Source organism: Alligator mississippiensis, chromosome 3 (genome assembly GCF_030867095.1).
Source record: "Alligator mississippiensis isolate rAllMis1 chromosome 3, rAllMis1, whole genome shotgun sequence".
Lineage (NCBI taxonomy): Eukaryota > Metazoa > Chordata > Crocodylia > Alligatoridae > Alligator > Alligator mississippiensis.
Window position 1 is genome coordinate 54389027 of NC_081826.1, and position 26440 is coordinate 54415466.

Here is a 26440-nt window from a genome sequence, read left to right on the forward strand (position 1 = left end):
GCCCTTGTCCAGCTCCTCCTGGTTCTTACTTGGTAGCCTGGTGGCATGCTGGAGTGAGCAGGGGCAGCACATAGGCCTGGTCGGCATTCTAAGCATTGCTCTCAACATCCTACCCTCTGTTTGTGGCAGCACACATTTATTTTGCATGTGTTGTGCTGCCTTTTGCTCTAGCATTTTTTTTTTGTTACTGGGAAATCCCAGTGTACATGTTAATGTTTACCATGTGCAGGTTGTGGGCCCACAAACTTCATACCCCTGCTCATCTGGATGTGGCCAAAGGTAGCTTTTAGGTTGGATTATCTGAGTCATTTCCTCTCTCCTAGGCACTTATTTTTTAGGAGAGGAGAGAGGAGATACTTCGTGGTCACTGTCTATGCACTGACTTCAGACGCAGTGATTAAACCTGTTTCCTCCTCCTGTTTAGGTGTCCAGGTGATGAGTCATAGAATCATAGAAGATGAGGGGTGGAAGGAATCTCAGGAGGTCACCTAGTCCAACCCCCTGCTCAAAGTAGGACCATCCCCAACTAGATTATCCCAGCCAAGGTTTTGTTTAGCTGTGTCTTAAAAATCTCCAAGGATGGAGACCCCACAACTTCTGGGTAACCTGTTCCAGGGTTTTACTATCCTCCTAGTGAGAAAATTTTTCTTAATACCTAACCTAAGCTTCCTTTGCTGCAAGTTGAGACCATTGCTCCTTGTTCCGTTATCTGCCATCACTGAGAACAGTGAGAACTGAGTCCATTGGTCACTCTCTTTAAAATCTTAGCAAAAATATGTAGATGTGGTTGACTGTCTGGACCTACCATGCAATTGTTCTTAGCTCATTTTGCTTGGCACTTTTACAGTGGCTTGTGGTTGTTGGGTGAAGGAGTGAGAAATGTGTCAGATTAGGTAAAAGTATTATTATACTTTTGTTGCATTAATTTACAACTCTTCCTTAAATGTGATACTAAAGAGGAAAAAAATTTCCCCGCTGGTGGTAGACTTGAACCTGGACCCAAACACTATGACAGTTTGAGATGTTGCAAAATTCAGCTTGAACACCGACTTCCTGGGCTTTATTAGGACCATGTGATCTTTTGGATGGACTTGAACCATTCATTTCATGTTGCTCAGCTATTGTCCTTCTACCACTTTTGACTTCATTGATAAAGAAACTAATATAGATACAGCTACATATAAGTGGCAGTGTATGCAGCTGCAAGCCGGGAGGTAGCTGAGGACAAGGCTTTGAGATGGCTTCTTCTGAGTGCTCTGCATACCCTGCTCTGCAGTTGTATAGATTATTCTTTCTGAGGTGGCCAGACATCTCCCCTAATGTTACAATAGCACTGGCATGCTCTGCTTTGTTCAAGTGTCTGTTGGCAACTTCAGTGCGCTCTGTTTAAATGTTTACCCTTAAAATGTTCAAATATTGATGGATACATATGAGCAAACACATAAGTCTACATTAATCACCCAAGGAAGTGGCTTGATTTTTTCAAAGGTGCCAAACATTCCTAGCTCCAATTAAATTAAAAGAAGGATCAGGCTACAAAGGCTTTAAAGCAGATTCTCTGGGTATTTTCCAGGAAGATTTTTAATGTGTGTGCCTACTTTATGGACTCAGTTCACTAGTTTTCTCTTCTGAGGAGACATAAGAGTTCGGTATGATATATTCTATATAGTTGGCACATCTACATGTGATATTAATGTGCAATAATACACTCTGGTGCAAACTGTACCGGAGTTTATTGCTTCTGGGTATTGCGTTTGCATGTGTGCCTGGGTCTGCAGCATATTGAACTGGGCTCTTGCCAGCCCCAGCTGGCAAGAGGCCTGTGGGGCAGTCAGCCTGCCAGCCCAGGTCTGCTCTGACTCAGCTCAATGTGCTGTGGAAGGGCTGTCTGGGGCAGTAGGGTGACCCCGCACTTAAGCACCCTTGTGCCTCAGCCTGCCCCACCTCCATCTGCATATGCATTAAAATTACTGCAGAGTATTTTAGTCCTGCAGTGGAGTAAATTAGTTTACTTTGTCCTAATAGTACTGCACATATAGACACCAAGATGGTTACTGTGGAGCTAATTCGGCAATTCCACAGTAAATGTCTCATGTAGACACAGTCAGTGATGCTCAAAATGCAGCAAAGTCTTGTTGGTCAACTGTCATGGTAGGCACATCATAGCTTAGTATGCAAGATATATATTACCTTTCCTGGAGAAATGCTGAAAGCCAAACCCTTATCTGAGCATCAGTTAATAAAGGTGACATTAAAAATCTGAATCTATATAAATGGACTTCTATTTTTACAATGGGCTGAACCTAAATGCAAAATTTCAATACCTGGCAATTCAGGGCGGGGTTTGAAATGCAGATCTAAAGTTTGCTTTTTGAATGCATCTCTAATATTGCCTTAAAAAAATGTTTCCACAAAGTATTTAACTGCTTCCCTCAGTAGGTGGTCCTGATTTAATTCAATCTATTCTTTTCTTAAGTCTCTGTGTCTGTATAGGCATTTGTTGAATTTGGTTTTGCAGCACCAAAACCTCTGGGGGACTGGAATCCTCCAAATGTGGAGGGTTTAGATAAATGGTTCTGGCCTTGGACCATCTCTGTTAATGAGCAGTTTGTTAGTGGCTTTTTCTTCAAGAGTTTAAATTAGATTCTATTAGAAAATAATTATTTCTAGTGGTGGTTCTGGACCAAAAAGCTACATCTGAATATTGTGGGAGGTCCAATCCACTTCTATATCCAAACACTGCAACTCAGCACTGTCTCTAGTTGTCATTTTAGTACAATTTAGCTTGGAAGTGATTTTCTCTGGTTCAAAAAAAAAATGTGTTAATGAGCAACAACTTGCTGGGCCTATATGTTGTGCCCGCTGTAGGACATGACTGTAATATTAAGTCCTCATTGCTACGTGTATATGGCTTTTTACTGGGGGCTTCTTTTTATTAGATTAAGTTTTCTCATCATTCTTCTATATTACATTACAGTATATCTCATCCTTAGAGACATGTAATAAGAACCAGTAAGTTTAAGCACTAGCAAATATGAGTGATATGGATCAGTCTTTATTGGCAAGAGAATGGGCTTGCTGTACTACTAATAGGTATTATCTATTTTCAATTTCCGTGATTCTCTGATTAGAGTAGATTTTAACTTTATTTGGGCATGTGCCAGAGAAATGAGGGAGTGAGAGAACAGACAAGCCCTTTATCAGTTCACAGAACCCCAATTCTTTATTAATCACAGCTTGCTCACAATGACATACAGGAAAATAGCACTAATGAAGAGTAGAATATGCAGGCAGCAACCTCCAGGGGGTAGGGACAACTTCAAAACTGCAGCTATCTTTGGGAATATGGGTTAGGTTTGGTGATACCATACTTGGCACAAGCACCCTATCTAATCATTCCTGCTGCTGCAGCCCTCTTGGTTCTAGATGTCTTTAGACTCAGTAGGGTTGACTAACACTGAAAAATAAAGGTCAGGTTGAGTGGAAGTCAGCAGTGTAAAAAAATGCAACAACCAGCTCCTGGGTTTTAGGTAGAACTACCCATTAGCCTTTTGTACTTGTATGCATGTAATATGGTAGCTTAAAATGAATACCATAGACCATGGCATCTACAGATAAAGCTACTTGACACTGATTAATTGCTTCATCAATAACTCTTCAAGTGGTGAATTAAGCTCACTTTACAATTAGCATTTTTATGGCTGTTTTGTACCATTTTGGATTTTTTGTAGCTAGATGTTCATAATATTTAGCATCTTAATTTTGACTACATTGATGTCACTTGCCTTGTCAATCACAAAGCAATATGTATTGCTTCTGATCTGATGAAGGCAGAAGAAATAAACACTGCACATAATTTAATCTCTGATTCATGGTGTGCTACAGAGTCTGGGCTGTAAATAAATTATGAACATATAATGTTTTAAGAGCCTTTTATCTGGACAGCTTCATGTGGAGTCATATTATCTGTGATCTAGTTATTGTTTTAACAAAGCCTATTGATTGCAAAGCATTCTAGGTTATTAGGGAATGACTGGTCTCTAGCACCATAAAACTACTACTGACCTCATTAGTTGTTGGAATGAAAATTGCAGGGAATGGAAATAGACGTGGGGTGCTTCAAATGAACAGACCTAGCAAATTCAACTGAGTGGAGACAGACAACATCAAAAGCCTGTTACAGGACATGTAAGATTATGAAATAACTTGCATAATGCAATACTTGTATTTTTTAACAAAAATGTAAGTATTTACAAAATAAGATCCAAGTTTTTTTAAACATCAAGCAAATCATTCTGCAAAGAGACTGCATTTTTTTGTTCTTATTTTTGTTTTTTTTTCTTTTTTATTGAGTTCTTGGGTTTGTTTGTTTTTTTCAACCATGTCATACATTTCCCATACTGATATCGCATGATCCATAATAATATAGGCAGGGAAGTTACTAATGGTGGGGATGTTCACATCCACCATTGCTGTTTTCAGCCAGACAGTTCCACCTGGAGTTCCTTGTTTCTACGGACCTCTGCAGCATGCCTCTCCTGGAAAACATCAAAGAAGGAAAAGATCAAACTACTTGACTGGGAAGTCTCCGTATGCTTCCCCTTCAGCCTCCATAACACAGTAGTCTCCTGAGGATGCTTCTCACACGGGGCGAAATTCACCAGGGAGGTACAAGACATACTTACTACCATATTTCATAATGTATAAGTTGAATTTTGAAGCCCAATTTTTAAGTCTTAAAATTCAACCTCGATTTTTATACACCAAATCAATACTTTTGCCCCCCACCCCAGCACCATCCTGGCCTGGCCATGGCCCCAGCTGAACCCTGGCCTGGCTCTGACCTGACCTTCTTCACCTACCTGTGGTCTGTGGGCCTTGCCATCACTATGGAGATGCTGCTCAGCTGGGCATTGAGCCCATTCCCATCCCTGCCCCTGCAAGTGGTGCTGGGCTCAGTGTTTGGTTGGTGCAGCCCAGGCAGCACAGTTCACAGGGGACAGGGACGGGCTCACCACCCAGCCAAGCAGTGTCTCCATAGTGTGCTCATAGAGGATGGGGCTGTGCCAGCTGAGCACCAAGCCCGGTGCCACTTGCAGGGAATGGGGCCAGGTTTGACACTCGGCTGGCGCAGCCCAGGGAATGGGGCATCACTCTCAGGGAATGGGGTTGGGCTCTGCGCTTGGCTGGTATGGTCCCATCCCCTGCGAGCGGTGCTGCAGCATGTGTCCGCTCCCTGCGTGCTCGGCCTGCAGTGAGGGCATGCAGAAGTTGATATAAATCGACCCCATATTTCTGATCCAAAAAGTTAGGTCAACTTATACACCAGATCTACGAAATTCCTAACTTTTTGGATCAGAAAACTGGGGTTGATATATATACCGTGTTGACCTGTACACCGTGAAATATGGTACCTGTGTTCTACTAGTTTGCAGTATTAAATAGGATTTAGGAAGGATGCAGTCTTGTTCCAGGCCCTCTGTACAAAAGAGAATTTCGCTGTAAGGTGCAGAGTCCTTATAGTTCTCTGTCATTTTCAAAAGACTGATAAAAAAATTTAATTTTAGAAAGACAAAGCCATCCTAGGTAAGTTCCTCCTTGTTTTCAGGTTGCCCTAGCCTTATATAGGAGAGGTTTTGAAATTATTTGTACCACCTGAGAACCACAGTTAAGCATCAGGATTTAAGTTTTTCCACAAAACAAGGATATGTTGCATGGACACCCAAACAACTTCTCAGGATGTCTTGATTAATGGACTTTCCAGAGAATGTCATTAAAGAAAGAAGGTACCTGGCATGAAAATACTCAGGTTTAAGCAGGGGCCTGCAAGTTAAGATAGACAGTCCCATGAACAATTAACGCTAGCATTCAGTGAGTTCATTACAAGCCTGCCAGAAGCAGTAAGGGTCTTAAATAAGCCTCAACAATGACACGAAGATTACAGAAGTTATAAGTCACAGAAAAACCTTTTTCTGTCTTGTTGCAGGGAGTCTGAGAAGGACCAGTGGCTTGAAGTAGCATCAGTGTAGTTTTAGACTGGATATCAGGAAAAAACGTCTTCACTGTTAGGATAGTGAGGCAGTGGAATAGACTCTCTAGGAAAGTTGTTGACTCTCCATCACTGGAGGTGTTCAAGAAGAGGTTGGACAGCCACTGGGCAGGGATGATATAGGTACAGCTATGCCTATGTTCCACTATGGGTATTTTCCAGGCTTCTGGCTAACCAGCAAAGCCCAGAAGCCTGGGAAAAAGCACAGAACAAAAAAAATGCTGGTTTCCTCTTCCCCTTCTTTCTCTTACAGGGTGTTTTTAAATCTTCCTCAGAGGCATTAGGTGTTGGCTGCTGTTGAGGCTGGGGATTTTGACTGAGGTGTGCCAATGCTCCTGCTGGGACCAAAGCTGGAGGTTTCTGGCTAAGGGGTCCTGCCCTTCCACTTAGGGTCAGATCAATTGCTATATTTGGAGTGAGGAAGGATTTTTATCCCATGGTAAGATTGGTAGGGGCTGGGGGGTTTTGTAGTGGGGGGCATGGCCCTCTACCTGAGATCTGTTGAGCATATATAAATGACATTTTTTATAGAAGCAGGACATTGGCTGTTGTGGTTCCCCTGCTTTTCCTGTGACAGTTTAGGGCATTAAGTCATCTTGAGTTGTGTCAGGGTTGATGGCAGTTTTAAGAGGAGTTTAGGATGGTTTGGATAGATGTGATCCTGCCTCAGGCAGGGGATTGGACTATATGACCTTTGGAAGTCCCTTCCAGTCCTATTTGTTTATGATTTCTAAGTCAAGGCAAAGAGACTTCAGAAGTGACAGAGTCATGAAATAACTTCCACGCTGGACTGGACAAAAACAGTAGCATTATTAGGGTGGGGAAGCAGGGTATCTGCCCCCTGCTTAGATTTAGAGGGGGTACCAGAATGCTTGTCCCTGGGGAGCCTACACTGGGAGTTGCCGAAGCTCCTGAGTGGAGGAATCTGAACTAAAAGAATACAGGCAGTAGCCCAAGCCAGTCATCTAACTAGTAATTAGATTTTGATCTCATTCACGTCCTTAGATCTGAGTATGTAATCTGAAAACTAGATGCTGACTTTATGTGCCTTAAACAATTCAGTGATAGTTTGATAAGCACAGGATGACAAGAACACCACTTGATTTCAACTTAAGGTACTGCCAATGGGCTTGTTGCATGAGATTTGTATGTCATGTTCCTTTTATGGAAACTTATCCAAAGTCCAAATAAATCAGTAAAAGTCTGCCTATTGACTTCAGCTGGCTTAGACTTAGGTCTGTGATGAGTTTGTTGTATTATTCTCATTTGTAATTTGGAAATCAAAATTTCATGCGTTTCCTCATTTTGGATGCCAAACTTTAAACATCTAACTTGGGGTAATGGTGCTCTTCTCTCACAGTTTCTATTGATTTCTCTGGTGCAGCACAAAAATGTATGTGTATAAATGCCCAGCAGTTCTATGGTGGCTGCACAGGCATGTTGCTGTTGGGGCCATCCTTTTCTCCCAGTCACAGGGAGGAAGGGGTGCAGTACCCTCTCAGCATCACAGTTAATTTGAACTCTTTTAAATTTGCTGCTGAATTGGCAGTAGTTTTGGGATGAGCAGCACCAGTCAGGTTTCAGCCATGCCATCAGGATCCCCTGAGGTCAGGATTTATTCATGACTGGAAAAAACTTTTAATCTTTATTCTGTGTAGCAGGCTCACCTTTCAGAGCTTGGGTTGAGTCCCAGGCTTGAGATCCTGCTGTTTTGATTGGTGGAGCCCATCCACCAATCAGGAGGCAGCAAGAGAAATAAAGTCATGCCTGTTTCCTGAGGGGAGGGGAGAAGAGCTCCCCTGGACCTGATTGAAGACTGTAAACTGTCGGGTCTGAAGGCTTTAGACCTAGAGCGTCTAAAAGGAGCTGTGCGCCCAGCACGAGGGGCAGATGCAGCGAGGGACCCAAGAAGAGCGGAGCCAAGAAAAGCTGGGGAGCTCTCCCCCAGCGAGCAATAGGCCCAAGGCTCCTGAAGCTGTCACTGGAGGAGCAGCCTTGGGAGTGGTGCGAGACTGCTTGGGCTGTTGATGGCGCACAGGGACAGTGCGCGGAGACCCAGCCCTGGGAGTAGTGTGAGATTGCTCGGGCCCATCAAGGTTCGAGGTTTGGTGTACGGAGCCCAGGCTTTGGGAGCTGCAAGCAGCAGCTCGAGCATGCAACCCTGGCAGGGCCAGCAGGCTGCATGGTGCGTGGGGCAGCGCATGGGGCAAAGGCCTTGGGGCTGCAGTGAGGTGGCGCAGGCCCCATCTCCTGGCAAGTGGCCAGGTTCCATGGTGTGCAGGGTGGTGCATGGGGCCGAGCCTTGGGAGCCAGGGAGCAGCGGAGGCTGCTTGGGTTAGCCACCTGGTGTGAGGCCAGCTGGCTGGAGCCTGAAGGACCTGGCCTGAGCTAAGAGAGTCCTCAGTGCCAAGCCAGGGCACAGGGAAATAGTAGTGCTGCAGTGTGAGGCCCAGCACCCAGGAGCCAGCAGCAGTGGTGCAGCAGCTGAGAGGAGCTGAGCCCTCAGTGCCCAGAGCAGGGCACAGGGTGGGGAGGAGCCCAGTGGCACAGGAGAGGCCTGGAGAGGTGCTCCAGCAGAGGAGACCCCATCAAACTGCGCCCTGACCACCACCATGTGAGGAGCGTGAGTCATTGGGCCCTTGGGTCCCACAGAGGGAAGACATTTGGGGCGGGCAAACCCAGAGAAGTGGCTGGGTGAGCAGCCCCCCACATAGTCAAGGCCCTAAGGGGAGGGGCCTCTGGTGCTTCCTGGACACCCCCCCCAAGGGACCCCATTGGAAGGAGGACTATGTCTTGCCATGGGTCAGGGACTATGTTAAAGAATAGATGTTGTTAAGATTGTTCATGTTTGCACCTTACATTTTGTAATTGAAATGTTGCATTGTGATGTTGTAAATAGTGTTATTTAGGGTTTGACCTTACTTATTGGTTAGTGTTCACTGTGTGTGTGTGTGTGTGTGTGTATATATATATATATATATATATATATGATATTTAGTTTTATGTTTATGTATATTATAACTTAATGAATTGTATATAGCTAAGAATTTTGGGCTTGGGCTAACTCTATAGAGGAAAGAGGGATCTGCTTGAAATTCTGGCATCCTTCTCACAGCATCCCCTCCTGCCTACCCATCCCATTCAATTGAGAATTGGGCACACCCTTGGGTGTACCCCAGTTACATCTGCCTTCCTCAAGTAAGCTCTGTGTCTTATCTGGAGGTGTGTGGTATGCAAGAAAGTATGGTATCATCTAAGGGTGCTTGTACATGTGACGTGGGTTTAGTTTCAGGATTTTATTCTATGGCTCCTAAATTGAAATGGTGGGTTTTTAATTGAAACGCACCACTTTATTTTTTCCATTGTGTTACAGTGAGGCTCCCAATCCTTTTCTTTTTTTGTCAGAGCTGGAGCCTGCCCATGGCAGGGGAGGTTTGCTGCTGGCAGGCCTAGTGGCCCCTGAGCTGCAAGGGGGGGAGGGGGTGTTCCTTCCCTCTGCATCTGTGATGCCTCCCCGGGTCACCTGAGCAGGCTGCTAGTGGGCCGGGTGCTGCCTCAGCTTGGAGGCAGCACCTGGCCCAATCCAAATGTTTCCCGACCTCACCTGGGGACCAACACCCTGTGGCCTGGCTCGGGGAAGAATTGGATCAGGCCAGGTGCTGTCTCCAAGCTGGGGCAGCACCTGCCCTGCTAGCAGCCCACATGGGCAGCCCCAGGAGGTGCCACCACTGTGGAGGGAAGGACCAGAGTCCCCTGCAGCTCAGGGGCAACTCGGCCCATTAGCAGCTCAATCCCTGGCTGTGGGAGAGGCAAGCAGGCTCCACTGCCAAAAAAAAAGAATTGGGCTCCTTGCTGCTTTTGCCTTCAGCAGGTGCCTGCTGAAGGCAGATGTGGTGAGGGACCTGATCCTTTTTTTCTGCAGCCTGCCCACCTTTCCCATGGTCGGGGGGTGAACTGACAGCTGTATCATTGCAATTTGCAACATCTGGATGTAGTTTAGTTTGCAATGATACAAACTCATCTAAAACCCACCAAACTGGCACACGTGTAATGTGTGATGCCATAAAGCCACACAAACAACATTTTCATCTGTGTAAATGGTAACAACTGTCACGTGTACATGAGCCCTAACTTCTCAGAGAGAGGGCCTGTGATCAAAACAGACTTAATATGTGATGTCTAGTATGTACAGCTGCTCCTCCTGTCCTTCCTACTTCCTTTCTTTACTTCAAGGACAGCTAATTGGGTCTTTCCTTTGTGTTGCCAGACTTTGGGCTATGTGCATGCAAGCTTATTTAAAATGACAATATAACATAATTTAGGTATAACCCCATGGCATCCAGAAATACAGATTGAATACACCAACTGTATTGTCTTTTGAGATGCTGCTGTCTCTTCTGCCCAGCTCTGCCTTGTGATTTGACATTCCTGATGCCATTTCTCTATGGTAAAGGAGGTGAGATCTCATAAGATCAGCCTATGGGGTGGTAAACTGACATCCCTCTTCACTGGGGATACTTGAGAGGGATATACATCTTGGCTTGAATGTTAGAGACCTTAAAATAGAAGCTCACACAACATCCTGAAAGAATAAAATTATCCACCTCTGTTAAATAGTTAAAAGGACATTGGCCCATCTGGTTCCTTGCTCTCTATTTTCATTTTCCTAGCTGGAGGGGTGATTTAAGGAACAAGATGTTGAGTCACATGATCAGGGGGCAACAGGGCAGGCCCTACGAGGAGAGGCTATGGGACATGAACCTGTTCAGCCTCCACAAGAGAAGGCTGAGAGGGGATCTGGTGGCCATCTATAAACTGGCCAAGGGGGACCACCAGGCAATGGGAGAGTCCCTGTTCCCCCGAGCACTACCGCGGGTAACAAGGAATAATGGCCATAAGTTGATGGAAAGTAGGTTCAGGCTAGATATCAGGAGGCAGTACTTCACAGTCAGGGCGGCCAGGATCTGGAACCAACTTCCAAGGGAAGTGGTGCTCGCTCCTACCCTGGGGCTCTTCAAAAGGAGGCAAGATAATCACCTACCTGGGGTCGTTTGACTTCAGCATTCTTTCCTGCCCATGGCAGGGGGTTGGACTCGATCTGCTTGGGTCCCTTCTGACCCTACCAAATATGAAACTATGATGCTATGAGTCCCTGCAGGAGTTTGAAGTTTATTTGTTCCTCAAAAAGAATGACTTTAGGGGTACTCAAGGGCTCCTTATATGGATCCAATCTCCTTCAATTAGTATTGTGATTGCAGTGCAGACCCTTATGTACCTTTTGGGTATATAAGAGTAAATTAATTAGAGGTGCACCAATACATTGGTCTGATATCAGATCATAACTGACATAAAGAAAACTGTTCGTATTGGATATTGGCCCAATGGGGCCGATAATTTGGCTGATAAATGCCTGTGCTGTATGCAGCTGCAGTGCAGCACTCAGTCAGCACAGCCGGCATCATGGAGAGCTACCTCCAGCTAGTAAGTCCAGTGTGGTGGAAGGGAGGGAGGGAAGGGGCAGGGGCGGGGAGATCAATGTCCCCCATGGTGAGGGAGGGGGCAAGGCAGGTGCTGCCTAGGCAGGGGGTGGGGTGGGGGAGGGGAGGGTGGAGCTGCAGCTCATTGGGGGGGTGGGGGGGCTCCTGCTGCTGCTTGCACCTTGGGAGGGTATGGGGGTGATGTGTACTCCCTGAGTCTGCACAGGGCGGAGCGGGCTGCAGCTGGGGCTGCGTGGGACTCTTGTTGGCAGGGGCTGGGCTCAGAGCAGGAGCTGGTGGTGCTGGGAGGATGCTGCATCCACCCCAAATTTTGCTGCTGCTCTGCATTCAGTACCACCGCCGCCAGCCCCCCAGCACAGCCCGAGTTCAATGCCCCACCTCCACCCATGTGCTGAGAAGAGCCAGGGCTGTGGCTGGTGGCAGCAGTGGTGGGAGCAGAGTGGCGGTGAAATTTGGGGTGGATGCAGCATCCTCCCAGCACTGTTGTCACCTGCTCTGAGCCCAGCCCCCGCTGAGAGAAGCCCCACACAGCCTCAGCTGCAGCCCACCCCACCCCACCCTGCGCAGATCTGGGGGACACACGCTCCACCGTGCCCTCCTGGGGTGCAAGCAGCAGTTGGAGCTGCCTCCCCCATGAGCCATGGCTCAGCCGCCCCGCCCCGCCTGGGCAGCCCCTGCCCCTGTCCCTGCCCCCTCCCTCATCGTGGGGGGCATTGTTCTGCCCCCCCCATGCCCTTTCCCTCCCCTTCCACCACACTGGAACTACCAGGTGGAGACAGCTGTATCAGAAATCGGATTGGTATAGGCCAATATGCCTCCTTAAATATCAGGTGTCAGTATTGGCCCCCAAAATCTTGGTGCACCCCTAAAATTAATATGATTTTTCTCTTTCCCCATAGTGTCCTCTTAGAAGCCAAGGACTAAACAACAAAGACCCAACAACCTTTCTTTGTTTTGTTCATAAGCCTTGTTAACAAGTTAGAAATTAAACTTAAGGAGTGTGCCTACGTAGTTATTAAAGCACATGTGTAGACATGCCCCTTATCTTTCTTTTACTTTCTTTCTGCTTTTTGAATTCTGGGCCCTTGACTTCAAGTCTAAAGATTTAGTCTTCTCAGACAGTGCAAAGGGAAGAGATAAACAGGACTGCAAAAAGTAAAGTACAGAATAGCAGAGTAGTAGTTATGTCATTATAGACAGAGTTAAAGATTTTTCAAAATTGTTCGTGTTTTGGGTGCCTTGCTTGAAACATCTTAATAGGACCAGGCTTTTAGGAAGCTCTGAGCACACACCCTCAAGAAATCAGACTCATTTAAGATACCCCAAAACTGGATGGTGCCCCAAAACAGGATGACCCAGCACTACTTATTCAATATTGACATTTTTAGACTCCAGCATGGAGTAATGTAATTACTCCAGTAAGGTGTAATGACATGATTACCTTTTCTTGAAGACGTTCAATAAGAGCAGCTAAATTAGCTTCACGGTTTTCTTTGATCTGTTCCATTTTCAGTATCAGCTTTTCCTCTGCCATTTTACTGAAGTTATTGTTCTCCTCCAAAGCCTTTTGTAGGACTTCTCGCTCATGTTCTCTCTTTTCTGCCAGATGTTTGAGCACCTGGGCCTCCTGGGACTGGAAAAAAAAGTCATATCCAAGCTCTGTTTATACTCTCCAAAACACCAATACAAGGTCTAGAGAACCTAAGAAGGGAAGCTAACTCAGTTTGAGTAAATAAATAAGACTAACAAGTGTACCTCTGATTACAAAGGGCAATAATGTACAATTTGGAGATTTATGAGATCTGCTGCTTTCATCTTGTAATTTTCTCTAAAAGCACAATCTGTTATAAACAAGATTCACCACAATAATAGGATTGCAGGCACTATGCATCTGTGAGAAATGCAAAATAACTGAAATAAAAGTATCTAAGAACTTTGAACTCATAACACACTACTACAGGATACTGTTTAACTGCCTTCATTCAGTAGTAGTTTACCTGTGAAAGATACTATCTTTTCTACATGAACATTTTATTTCAGAGTTACAGGAGATTACAAGCCAGAAAGATGTGATTTCAATAACAAGGGCTGTATAATTTTGTTCTGATTAAACTGTCTTTAAAAGTATGCGTTTAAATGGTCACTTAACATCCCTTGGGATGAATGGAGGAAGTTCAGACCAGATTTGGCTCTATGTTGTTTGTGTCTGGCTCCAGTGTGCTGAGTTACAGGAAAAGGATTATTATTTGAAACAAAGGGCTAAAAGGTTATTTTTAATTGAAAGCTCATACTGTGCAAAGACCATGAAATGAGCAGAGAGGATCTCAAATGCATTCAATCTGCACCCTGTGTTTCATTATCCTGCTGAAGTGTAGTTCCCAGAAACATGAGCTTTGCCATTATTCTAGAATTAAATTCATTGTGCTCAAGTTAATTTAAAATAAAACAAAACCACTGATAATAGGAGACAAGCCAAAGAGATGGTGGTGCTGATGTTCTCCAGGGGAAACTCAAGTCTAAAGAAAATATATCCAATGGAGGCGGGGGATGTTTGGAAATGATGAGCAAGTTTGTGTTCTTTGGGATAAAAAAAATGAGAGAGAAGAAAAAAAATGGAAGAATGGAGACTAGAGAATGAAATGTGGCATCCAGCTGATATGAGATTTCAGTGAAAATTACAAAGCAGTGTTGCCATTGTTTTCTGTGAAACTTACTTAATTTAGGGCCTAAATTGAGTGTTTTAACCAATAATTACAAATTTCAGTAATGAATACTATTAGATTTACTTTAGTTCTCCTTGTAGTCACTTGTGTAAAGTGAACAACACTCCCATAAGGGAGTATATATTATAATGAAAGAGAGAAATTCTAATCAAGATGAGTTATGCACAAAATGGGGTCTGCCATTGAACAAGAGAGCAGTTTAAAAAAAAAATTAAAAGCAGAAGTCTCTTAATGCATGGGTGTGTGTCATCAAGACAGTAGTGAAATGATAGGTGGTGACTGGGACACAAGCCCCGGGTGCTGTCTAAGGGCAGGGGGAGGGGGTTGTGCCAGAATGGAGCTAGCGTGGAGCCTCATGCTACCATTCCCCGTCTCCTCCCACACCTTCCCTCCAGTGGCTCTGGCTCTGAATCTGCAAGTGGGGAGGGCAGAGCAGCAGTGGTGACACACAGGGTAGGAGTAGTGGCCACAACTTTACTGCTTCAGGGAGTAAGATACTGCTTCTTTTTGCCATTAAAATTGGGGTTTAAATGGGTGCTTGACAAAGGTGTCAACGGCAAAAAAAGGAGACGACACCTCTGCCCACAGCAGCAAACCTGAAGCCACTGTTCCTGCACCTGTCACCACCACTGCAGTTCTGCCTTCCCTACTGCCAGAGCTAGAGTCACTTGCAGGGTGCTGGGAGAAGAGGAAAGGAGGAGGGGAGAGTTGGTGGGGAATGGGGAGGGGGGAGGTGCCCTCCTCCCGTTCCATTCTGTCAGTGCTCAGGGCTCAGTACCAGCCAGTGATGCCTCTGCATGGAGATCAGTATTTGGATTTGGAAACAGAATGCTGACTTGTTTCAAATCAAGGAGGAAACCTGCTTGTATGAACCTCTGCCACTTGCTGGGCAAGGTGTTACCTCTGGACTGGCTTCTTGTAAGTGCTCAGAGCAGCGTCATGGTCTCTAGAGCACCTGCTGTGTTTCATAGAGAATTAGCTGTGCCTGTAGCTACTTCTTCTATTTGTGTCCTCCTGCTAAATCACATGCTGGCAATTAAGACTACTTTAAAAAATGCACTTGCCCTGGACCTGGGCTGTTCCTGAGAGCACTGCTGAGCTTTCCTGCTTGGGCTCTGCACCTTCCAAGCGCTGAAATGAGGCTGTGAAGGAACTGGGGTGTGCCTTATAAGCTCTTTGTGTCCAGCAGGTTGGGGAGCAGGAGCAGCACCTTCCTCATATCTGGGCTTGGACCATGTGAAGCTGAAGGGTGGAGGTATGCTTCTCTGTCATGCTCTGAGGAGTGCACTAGACATGCTCCAAGAATTTTCTAGGTCAGAGGTATAGCAGGGTAGCTGTTTGCTTTGGACACAGCCAGTGCATGGGGCAGCTCCATTTATTTCACTGCAGGTGCTAGAGACCCAGGAAGGCATCATCATCACCATCATCATCAGCTATTTTGGTGCCCCTCTACTCCCAAAGGCAGCACCCTCAGCTGCCCCAGTCACCCCCCTCAGTTATGCTGCTGTTCCAAGTATTGAATTCCATGTAAGAAACCACGGTACAGAACTGCTGTGGGACTGCAAATGGGATGGAAAGTACCCAAAACACTCACAAACAGGAATCAAACTAGATGTGACTGGAGGAGGAGGAGAAGGTAATATGGGATCAATCAGAGCTGTGCAAGTAATGGGATTTTTCTGTTTAACAACTGAACTGAAAAGTCACCAACATTTTTCATTTTGGGCTGACCTAAAACGTTAAATTTAATCTGAAACTACATGTTTGATTCTTAATCCTTTTTTTTCTTTTAAAACTTTAGGTCAATTTCAAAGTGAAAATGTGATATCACAATGACAAATTGATCCTTTTTATTAGAAAAGATTGAATCAAATTATTTCAACTTCTCCAGTTCTTATCCTCCATTTTTATATCCACTTGAACCTCTTGCTATTTCACAAAGAACTTTTCTCACCTTATCTGATGCAAGTCTATTATACATGCTGATTGAGTTAAAATGATAATTCTTGATTCATGATGTGATCAGCATTAGTAAACACACTGGGAGTGTCCAGACAAGCAGGTTTGCGGCATTGCAGACCAATCTGCAGCACCACAAACCACGTGTGCCACACATGCATGTGGTTACCATGCTGCTATTTTGTAGCATGATAATTTTGTTGACACTGCAGCTAAGGACAGAAGTTACACACAAACCAGTTTAAGTGATCAGAAACTGGTTTAAACCAGTAACAGAACATAAGTTCAGTGCACATAAACCAGTTTCAAAATGGCCCAAACTGGTTTGAGATAAACCTGGTTGAATGTAGTATCAGACTCAACTGATTGAGCTCAAACTGTTTTATTAAACTTCTGTCCCAGACCCCTGCCTGGTTTAGGTTAAATCAGAGTCCCCCAGCATCCCAGAATGCTCTCTGGGCTGGACTGTGCTCTCTTCTCCAGCGAGCAGGGTTGGCCCTGCCACTCTGCTCCCCAGCTAGAGCAGGGACAGGCAGGTGTGGTGCCTGGCCAGATGCTGGCTCCAGAAGGGAGCAGGGAAGAGTTTTACCCCCCACCTCCCGCTCTCCCCTGTCCCACCAACATGGACTTGCCAGGCATTTCTCCACTGGCTGTTCTAGTGGTGGGGGCATGGCCAGCCCCAACAGTAGCCTGGAGTGAACTGACCCCCCCCCGTCCCACTGGCACAGATCCAACCAGGGTCTGCCAGGCACTCCCCCATCACTGCCACAGCAGTGGGGGTGGGAGTGTGGCCAGATGCTGGTGGGAATGGCTCATTAGGCAGAATGGGCAGGAAGGAGGGATATTTCCCCCTCTGCCCCTTCTTTCCCTGGGGGACTGCAGCAGGATCTGCCCACCCTGACTGCCATCACCTTCAATCACTCCCTGTGCAGGGTGAGCAGGAGAATAAATCCCCTCCCTGCCCCCTCCAGCAGATGCTGGAGGGAGGGGGGAAATAATCTCCTTCCCTGCCCCCTCACCTAAGGAGGCCTGCTGGTCAGCCTCTGGCCGTGCCCCCGCCCTTGCCACTAGAGTGGTGAGGGGGCAGGGCCCTTGATGGAGACAGCAGCCTCTGTCATGGTGTCCTGGAGCACATGCCTCTTCCCAGCACAGGGAGAGCGGTAGCACTGGGGCTTGGAGGGGGCCATAGCCCCCCAACCCCCCCTAGCACTGCTGCTGCTTGCCCTGCGCATTCTGAGGCAGCTTTCCCCACCCCATCCCTGCTGGCAGCATGGCCACACCATTGGAAAGAGGCTGTGCTCCAGGACACCATGGCAGGGGGTGCTGCCCCCATCAGAGTCATTCCCCTTTCACTGCTTGAGCAGCAGGGGCATGGCCAGAGACCAGCTGGCATGTCTTCTTACATGAGGGGGCAGGGAGGGGGGTTATTCCCCACCTCTGCCGCTGGGGGACTGCAGTGGAGTCTGCCAGCCCCAACCACCATTGCCAATAGCTCCCTGCATGGGGCAAGTGGTGGGATAAGCTCCCTCCTTCCCCCTCCACCAGATGCTGGAGGGAGGGGGAAAATACCTCCGCTCCTTGCTCTGCCACTTTAGGCCCTGCCCCTGCCACTGGAGCAGTGAGGTGGCAGCGCCCCCTGTCATGGTGTCCCGGAGCATGATCCTCTTCCCAGAGGGTGGCCACAGTGCAGGCGAGGATGGGCGTGGGGGTGGGATGGGGAAAGCTGCTGCAGACTGGGCAGGGTGAGTGGTGGTGGCACTGGGGTGGTGGTTGGGGGGCTATGGCCACTGCTCCTAGCTCTGGTGCTGCTGCTTGTCCTATGGAGTCTATGACAGCTCTGACCTCCCGCTCCAGCCTGCAGTGCAGCCCCCATGCCAGGAGGAGGCTCACACTTGCTGGACACCATGATGGGGTGTGGGGAGCCATCAAGGTCCCTGCCCCCTCACTGCTCCAGCAGCAGGGGCAGGGGCACAGCCAGTGGTTGGCTGGCAAGGCCTCCTAGGTGTGGGGTCAGGGAGGAGACTTATCCCACTGCTTGTCCCACATAGGGACGAATGGGTCCAAGGAGATGATACTTCCCCTCTATTGGGCCCTGGTCAGACCGAAGTTGGAGTACTGCATGCAATTCTGGGCGCTGCAATTCAAGAGGGATGTGGATAACCTGGAGAGGGTCCAGAGAAGGGCCACTCGTATGGTTAAGGGCCTGCAGACCAAGCCCTACGACGAGAGACTAGAGAAACTGGACCTTTTCAGCCTCCACAAGAGAAGGTTGAGAGGCGACCTTGTGGCTGCCTATAAGTTCATCACGGGGGCACAGAAGGGAATTGGTGAGTATTTATTCACCAAGGCGCCCCAGGGGGTTACAAGAAATAATGGCCACAAGCTAGCAGAGAGCAGATTTAGATTGGACATTAGAAGAACTTCTTCACAGTTAGAGTGGCCAAGGTCTGGAATGGGCTCCCAAGGGAGGTAGTGCTCTCCCCTACCCTGGGGGTCTTCAAGAGGAGGTTGGATAAGCATCTAGCTGGGGTCATCTAGACCTAGCACTCTTTCCTGCCTATGCAAGGGGTCAGACTCGATGATCTATTGAGGTCCCTTCCGACCCTAACATCTGTGAATCTATAGGGAAAGATTGGTGGCAGTGGTGGTTGGGGCTGGCAGACCCTGCTGGTGTCTCCTGGGGGCAGAGGGGACAGGGAATAACCCCTCTCCCTGCCCCTTCTGCCTCAGGGGCTATGGCCGCCATAATGTGGCCATGCCCAGCCTCACCGCTGCACCAGCAAGGGGGAGTGCCCAGCAGACCCTGGCTTGGGTCCATGCTGGTGGGGCAGGGAGGGGGGAATTAAGCCCTTTTCCCTTGCCAGTTCACTACAGTCTACTGCTGGATGTGTCTGTATTTCTGGAGCTAGCAGTGAATGTCTATTCATATGCAAATTGGTTCATTCTAGGCAGGTTAGACTAACCTGCAAAGATTGAATCAATTCAGGCTCTGGCTTTTTGAATGTCTGTCCCTAACCTGGGAGATGCCAGTGTAAAAAAAACAAAAACAAACAAACAAAAAAAAAACCATGGCAGAAAAAAGTGGGGCGGTGCATGTGGTAGCAGTGTGCGTCACCTGAATCTGGAGCCTGGCTGGCCAGAGCCACACTCTGGCTGTTGGCCAGGCTCTGGGTGCCTGGAGCCTGGTCATTGGATTGCTGCTGCTGGAGCTCTGGGAGGCCCCCCAGGTAAGTCTGCTGGGGCCAGGTACTGGCCCCAGCCTCCTGTACCCCACCAGGCCAACTTTCCATGCGCCAGAGGGCATGTGCACAAGCATTCCCCAGGGACAAGTAGCAGTGGCGCAGCTATGTGCTGCTGCTCTTTATCCCTGGGGAAATGCACATGTGCGCTCATCTGGATGTGCCCATTGAGTTACTTCTACTAGCATTCATAGGGTTACCATATTTCCAGGTCCAAAAAAGAGGACAGCTGTCATGCAGGGTGGCAGGGTGTGTGTGTGTAAAATGTAACAGTGGGGGGCAGTGACATGCCAGTGCCCTGCCTCTGCCCCATTCTGTTGCCCATCACTGCCAAGCCACAGCCCCCCACAGCCCTGCTGCTGCCCCTCACACCTGACTCATTGACCCCAGCCCTGCCAGCGCCCCTTATTCTCTAACCGCAGTACTCTATCCCCCTGTGCCATGATGATGCCCCTCACTCCCAACCTGCAGCCCCCTGGTGTTGCCAGTGCCCCACTGTTTCCCACACCCCTGGTGCCCTTCACTTCCAAGCCACACCCCCCAGCCCTGCTGGTGTCCCTCACTCCTGAACTGCAGCCCCCTGCTCTCTCCCACCAGCCCTGCTGGAGGGGCCCCGGCTGTCCTCATCCTGACCGGGCCAGAGCACAGTGGTTTCGAGTCATGCAGGTGGTGGTGGTGTGCGTCTGGCCTCAGTGTGGACTGGAGGGAAGAGGAGGGGAGGCTTGTGGCACCTCCTATCCTGGGATGGGTCTGCCAAACAGTGCCAGGCAGCCTGGCCACAGCATCCCTCCCCCCTCTATCTCACCCCCCTACCCAAGGCAGCATCTCCTGGCTGCTCAGCCCTTGTGAGCACAGGCACCAGTCCCTGTGCTACCAGCCAGGCCACAGATTTCCCCACTGTCCCCCACCCCTTTCCCCTGATGGAGGGGCATGCAACCTCTGCCCCATTCCCTGTTGCAGCCCCCGGCCCTGCTCTCCCTGCCCTGAACAAATGTCTGGGATTTTGCTTGGCTCCACTGGTGGGAGCAGGGGGAGGGTGATGGGAGGCAAAGCAAACTCCCGGACATTTGGTCAGGTTTAAAAAAACCTGCCCAGATGGAATTCAGAGGGCTCAAAAAGAGGACATGTCCATTAGAACCCAGATGCATGGTAACCCTAGGTATTCAGCTGCTGTGCTAGCGATTCAAATTCAGAGGAAGCAGAAATTTAACATGGTGTATTCCTAGGTGTATTGTACCTCATACATTATTAACAGTAATCAGATTATTAACTCCCAGGCAGCCAACCAACTATCAGAAATAACTGCGGTGAGGGTTTTTTCCTTATACATATGAAAAAATTCTATGAATACTTTTTTAATTAATAGTTTTCAACTTAAAAGCATTCAACATTTTGAGGAAGTGTGAAAAAGTTTGGAAACGTGAGGTGACTTAGGGAAGATGGGTAGGAAGCAAAATGTGTGGGTGGAAGAGAAGCATGGCAAAAATGATAGCAAGAGGAAATCTTTTTAAGCCCTTCTGTAACGATACACAGTCACCAGGGCTGGAGCTGCAGCCCAGAGATTGGAGTGTGCAGCAGCACAAATGTTGCAAGGCATTCCAGACGCAGGCACTTCAACTCCTGAAAGTATGCAAACATGCTGGAAGAGAGGCCAATGCACCAGTGTGTGTGTGTGTGTGTGTGTGTGTGTGTGTGTGTGTGTGTGTGTGTGTGTGTTATGAAGAAGGCAGGGCAGAGTGGCACCTTAGAGACATACTTGTCCATTCATAGCATATGATGAAGCAGGAAGTCACTGACAAAAGCTTATGCCTCACTAAACCAGTTTGTCTGTAACGTGTCACCTTACCCTGCCTTCTGCTTGACTTCAGACTAACACAGCTAACTAGCTCTCCCTAATGTTTCTTATGACATTTTTAAGTGTATAATGTAAAAAGCAATGGCAGTCCCATTTTTCAAAGGCTCCTTTGATAGGAGCTTCAAGTCTTGCATTTAGATGGCTGGACAGACAGCCATGAATTGCTTGGTAAAGTACGAAAGTGCTGCTGGAGCATCCAAAAACAGGCTATGGAGGGATACCTTTTTAAGACTTCTGAGTTGAAATTTGGGTTCTGCCTGTCTTTATATAACAGGAGCTCCTATTTGCCTACTGTATAGGTATTCAGTGAAAAGTACCTACTTTTTTGACAAGCACATCTGAAATGATTTCAAATCTATCCTGTTGCACCAGAAAGAAAGGATTATGCTAATGGCAGGAAGTGGACTAGAACAATTCCTTTTAAAGCTGAAATTTACACTTGAATGCATTCCTCTGACTATATTAGTTTTAAGGATAAATAGGGGGCAAGTTCCAATAATATGAGCTTTGCTTCAATACTGCAAAATTAATTCGGTAGCTGGATTTTTTAATTATCTTGTTCAGTGGGAATTGCATTAACCTTGGTGTTTTGTGGTATCCTGTATAGTCAAGAGATAGTAGTAATGGAAGAGAATGCTAAGACAGGATAAAGGTCTCCTGCTGCAGTGTAAATGTCAAGGTAAAGACCTGGCTTCTTTACTTTTCATTCCATCCAGGAAGAGCACGCACCAACTGCTGAAGCTTCCTTAGCCTGACGAAGGGTTTTTGAACCCAAAAGCTTGCTTAATAACTATTCTCCAACTATTTGGGTTGGTCTAGTAAAAGATATCAAATTCACCCAAGGAACCTTGTCTGCCTATGTCCTTAGACCAACATGGCTACAACCTACACCCCCACAAGGTAAAGACCAGGATTTTATTGAAAATCGAAAACTGAAGCAATTACATTTTCAGGAGCAATGAATTTAGATTTTTTTTGTGTTGCTCAGGAAAGTTAGAGTGAGTTTAAGATAGGCCTGGCACAGGTATCTTCAGTTATATTTACCATTATGTCTTCTTCATCTGTGACACATTATTATTGTTACCTTACTGCCTGCAATAGAGAACTCCTACTGTGTTGCACAGTGTACACATTTTTGGACCTGTGGGGAGTCTTTTCGGGCAGAACTGGCTTGAGGGCCAGGGGTTGAGCATTTCTGCCATAGAGAAAATCATTTGGGATTTAACTGGATCAAGGTATCTAACCCTTTCTGGAGGGGAAAAAATATTTTTCTACGAAATGTTTATTGTTTCTCTAATGCCATGTCATTGAAAAAAATAATGACTCTATGGCATAATTTAAAACTCTCATTTAATTTTCTGCCAGCAACCTCCTTCCTCCATTCCAAGCTTCTGATAATTGGTCACTATTGGATAAATTGCTAATATTTGCATTCTGCGTGGACTGGTGAATTAACTAGTTTACTGCATACAGAAACACCATTATGGAAGTTCTCTGCCTAATTCTGCTACACTGCAGGGCTTTTTCTATAAAAGGCCTGTGCTTTACTTTGTACTCTGACTCCAAGCACACACAGCTGCTATGAAAAGTAGCCAAAGGTGAGTAAAGATTTTTAAGCAAAGAGAAAACAAACAGAAAGATGAGGTACGTAGGGAAGAGAAGAGGCAAGCATAGAGACAGCCTGTTCACTCCTAATTGGAATGGTAGACAGGGAGGGACAGAGGAAAGAAATGTCTGTGGGGGTTTCTAGAAAAGGTAAAATTTCAGGCCCAGTGTTACACAGTCCAATTAGCTGACCTGTCTTGAGTACTTTATCATTGTCTCTGTTTGTCTGGAGATCAAATCTTTAGATTTTCCTTTTTTTTTTTAGTTATTGGGTTCAGAGTTAAATTAAAAACCAAACCCCTGTTCCACCCATATTTGATACAAGGGCCTCTTTTTTGTTTATTTGCAAATTCATTTTAAGTACCCTTTTTAGCTTGAATACTCTAATATTCCCTTGGCAGACTTTATGTTGTGCCAGCTGCAGAAAACTGAAAGCTGACTTCATGAATTATCCCAGGACTCCAGCTTTCTGGATTAATTCATTCCATAAAATGTAAAGCCAGAAATGACTATTATGATAATCTAATCTGACCTTTTGTATCACACAGTCTGCTGAATTTCAAGTAACTATTTCTGTATCTCTTGATTGAGCCAGAGCATGCATTTTAGAAAAGACATCTACATTTGATTTAAAGACTTAAGTTGACAGAGTATCCACCCCACATTTAGGCAAACAGTTGCAACTGTTAAGTAAGTACCCTCACTTTTACCACTTTGCCTCAAGTCTCAGTTTGTCTAGCTTCATCATCCTCCTGCTGGATTTTGTTTAGTGCTATGATTGTCTTTGAGCTATTGTTTGTGAAAGGTAGATTGGATTTTAGAGAGGAGGTACCTTCTGGCAGTGACCTCCCATACCAATATGTGCAAAAACATGTGGAAGGGGTAACGATAATGAAAAATCTGTGCAGCTTTGAAAGGAGTGCTTTATGTCCTTATGCCTAGTAGCTGTGTAAAAGGGCAGGGGGCATGATCTCCTAATCATGTGGGCTAGGGATAGACATTACACACAGACTGGTTTAAGTGATGAGAAACTGGTTTAAACCTGTAACAGAACAGACATTCAGTGCACATAAACAAGTTTCAAAATGGCTGAAACCAGTTTGAGATAAACCTGGTTAAATGTAGTATCAGACTTAACTGATTTGGCTCAAACAGGTTTATACAATGTCTGTGCCAGACCCCTTCCTGGTTTAATTGAAACCAGACTCCCCCAGCATCCTGGCATGCTCTCTGGGCAGGGCTCTGGGCTCTCTAGCCAGAGCAGGGACAGGACATGGCGCAACGCTAGCCAGAATGGCCCCATTAAGGCAAAGTGGGCAGGGAGGGGGTTAATTCTTCCCTCCTACCCATCCTCCCCCACCACAGCCAAGGTTTGCCTGTCAGCCAGTAAGCAGAGGGGAGGGGGCTGCATCAGTGGCCTCTGGGACTGGCAGACCTGGCTGCAGGGCAGAAGGGACCAGAAGGGGTGGAGGGAAGAATTAACTGTTCTCCCTGCCCCCTTCACCTTAATGGGGCCATGTTGGGATGGGGAGGGGGACTCTGTTCTGTGCTGGGGAGGACTCTTCCCCCTCCTTCTCCTCCCCACAGGGTGGGGAAGGGGGCTATGTGGGGCACTGGAGGGGGACTCCTCCTCCTCCTCTCCCTCTGCTGCTGCAGGCCTGGGAGTGTGTGTGCGTGTGTGTGTGTTGGGGAGGGCGGCTGTATGCAAGGCTGCCCAGCCCTGGAGAGGGACTCTTCCTCCACTCTTCACCTCCTGTGTCTGCAGCTCAGTTATAGCTGCTCCCCACGCCCTGGCTGGGCAGTGCTGCACAGATCCTCCCCCCCGCCCCAATGGTCTGGGGCCAGGCCAGGCAGCTTCACATAGAGCCCTCATCCTGTCTTCCTTCTGGTCTGAAGGTAGTGGGTTATCTCAATTGATTGTTCACAGTCAGTTACAGATCTGCTCCTTCCCCATCACCATGGGGTGGGGAGGGGGGGCTCTATGTGATGCTGCCTGGCCTCAGATGAGGACTCTTCCCCTCCTCCCCCTCCACAGGGTGGGGAGGGGGGCTCTGTTCCATTCTGAGGAGTACTCTTCCCCCTCCTCCTCTTCCCATGCCCCTGCCCCCAGAGCTGACAGGTGGGGGGTGCTTTGTGTGAGGCTGCCTGGCCTCAGCCCCCAAGGGGGACTTTTTCCTCCCCATGGGGTTGGGGGGGCTCTGTTAGTGCTGGGGGGGGGTTCTTCCTCCTCCTCCTCCCTCTGCTGCAGTGGTGTGGGGAGGGGAGGCTCTTGCGGTGCTCCTTGGCCCGGCCTGGCCCAGCCAGGGCATGGGGAGCAGCTGTAAAGGAGCCACAGGTGCCGGGGGTGGCTCTGGCCCTGCGGCCCAGCCCAGCCTCGCCTCACTCAGGCTAAGGTAGCTCTGCTAGGGCAGCTGCTTCCCCCGTCAACAAGTGCTGGTGGCTGGTGGAGCAGCACTTACCTGGGCCACCAAGTGCATGCGCTGGGCTGCACTCGCTGACAGGGGAAGTAGCTGCCTGGCTGCACTTGCATTGCATCCCCATCACAGATGGAGGCAGGAGGAGGGGGAAGAGTACTTTCCCAGCATGGAACACAGCCCCCCTCCCCACCCCATGGGAGTGCAGGGGGGTTGGGGAAGAGTCCCCATCTGGGATCAGGCAGCATTGCATAGAGCCCCCCTCCCCACCCCTTGATGGTGGGGAAAAGCAGGGGGAAGAGTCCCCCTGCAGGGCTGGGCAGCCGAAGTGCCTCCCTCCCTACCCCACAGCAGCGGGGCGGGGGGGGGGGATGGGGCGGGGAAGAGGAGGAGGAGAGGGGAGAGGCCCCCCCAGCATTGAACAGAGCCCCCCAACTTGCCCCATGGCGAGGGAGGAGGGGGAAGATTTCCCTTCTGGGGCTGGGCATCCTTGTGCGCCAGGATTGCTCCCAGCTGTCAGGGAGCAGGTAGGGTGGGCAGAGCTTTCCCCTCCTCCTCCGCCACACCCACAGCAGATGCTCCCTCTTCCCCCACTCTCCAAATGCTGCAGGCTGAGGTGGGGGTTTAAACCCCTCCTCAGTCTTATTTAGTCCTGGCCATGCCTCACCCCCAGCTCAACTTCCCTGTTGAAAGGGAAGGGCTACTAGCCTCCCCGGGCTTCTGGCCTGAGCCACTGCAGACATGTGCTCAACGTCTATCCACTTGCAAACTGGTTCACTCTCTGTAGGTTAGACTCATCTGCAAAGATTGAATCAATTCAGGCTTGAGCTTTTTTGAATGTCTGTCCCTAGCCATGTACGTATTGAACCTTGGTCTTCTTTCCACCTCATACTGGAGTTTCTGTAAATAATGCCTCTGCACTGCTTCTCATTCCCCCTTCACCAGGCATCATTGTTGGCTCTGTGGCCCTATGGCTACTGGTTGCTTGTCTGTGGATGCACACCAACTTCTGATGCCCCTGAAGGGGACTGGAAATTGTGATTTGAAAATTAGGGCAGCTAAAGGAAAGAAAATAATTTCATGATAAAATCTCCTGCT

General features: G+C 47.8%; 1 protein-coding gene across 1 annotated transcript in view; it reads right to left on the minus strand.

Annotated features, from left to right (window-relative positions):
• Positions 1-3196: 3196 nt before the first annotated feature.
• STMN2 (stathmin 2) overlaps positions 3197-26440 on the minus strand; it is a 68240-nt gene continuing 44996 nt past the window's right edge. The window contains exons 4-5 of the mRNA XM_006275968.4: positions 12989-13180; positions 3197-4538 (exon numbers count right to left, since the gene is read on the minus strand). Of these exons, the coding sequence (XP_006276030.1) occupies positions 4479-4538; positions 12989-13180 (252 nt within the window). The 3' untranslated portion in view covers positions 3197-4478. The remainder of the gene's footprint in view (positions 4539-12988; positions 13181-26440) is intronic.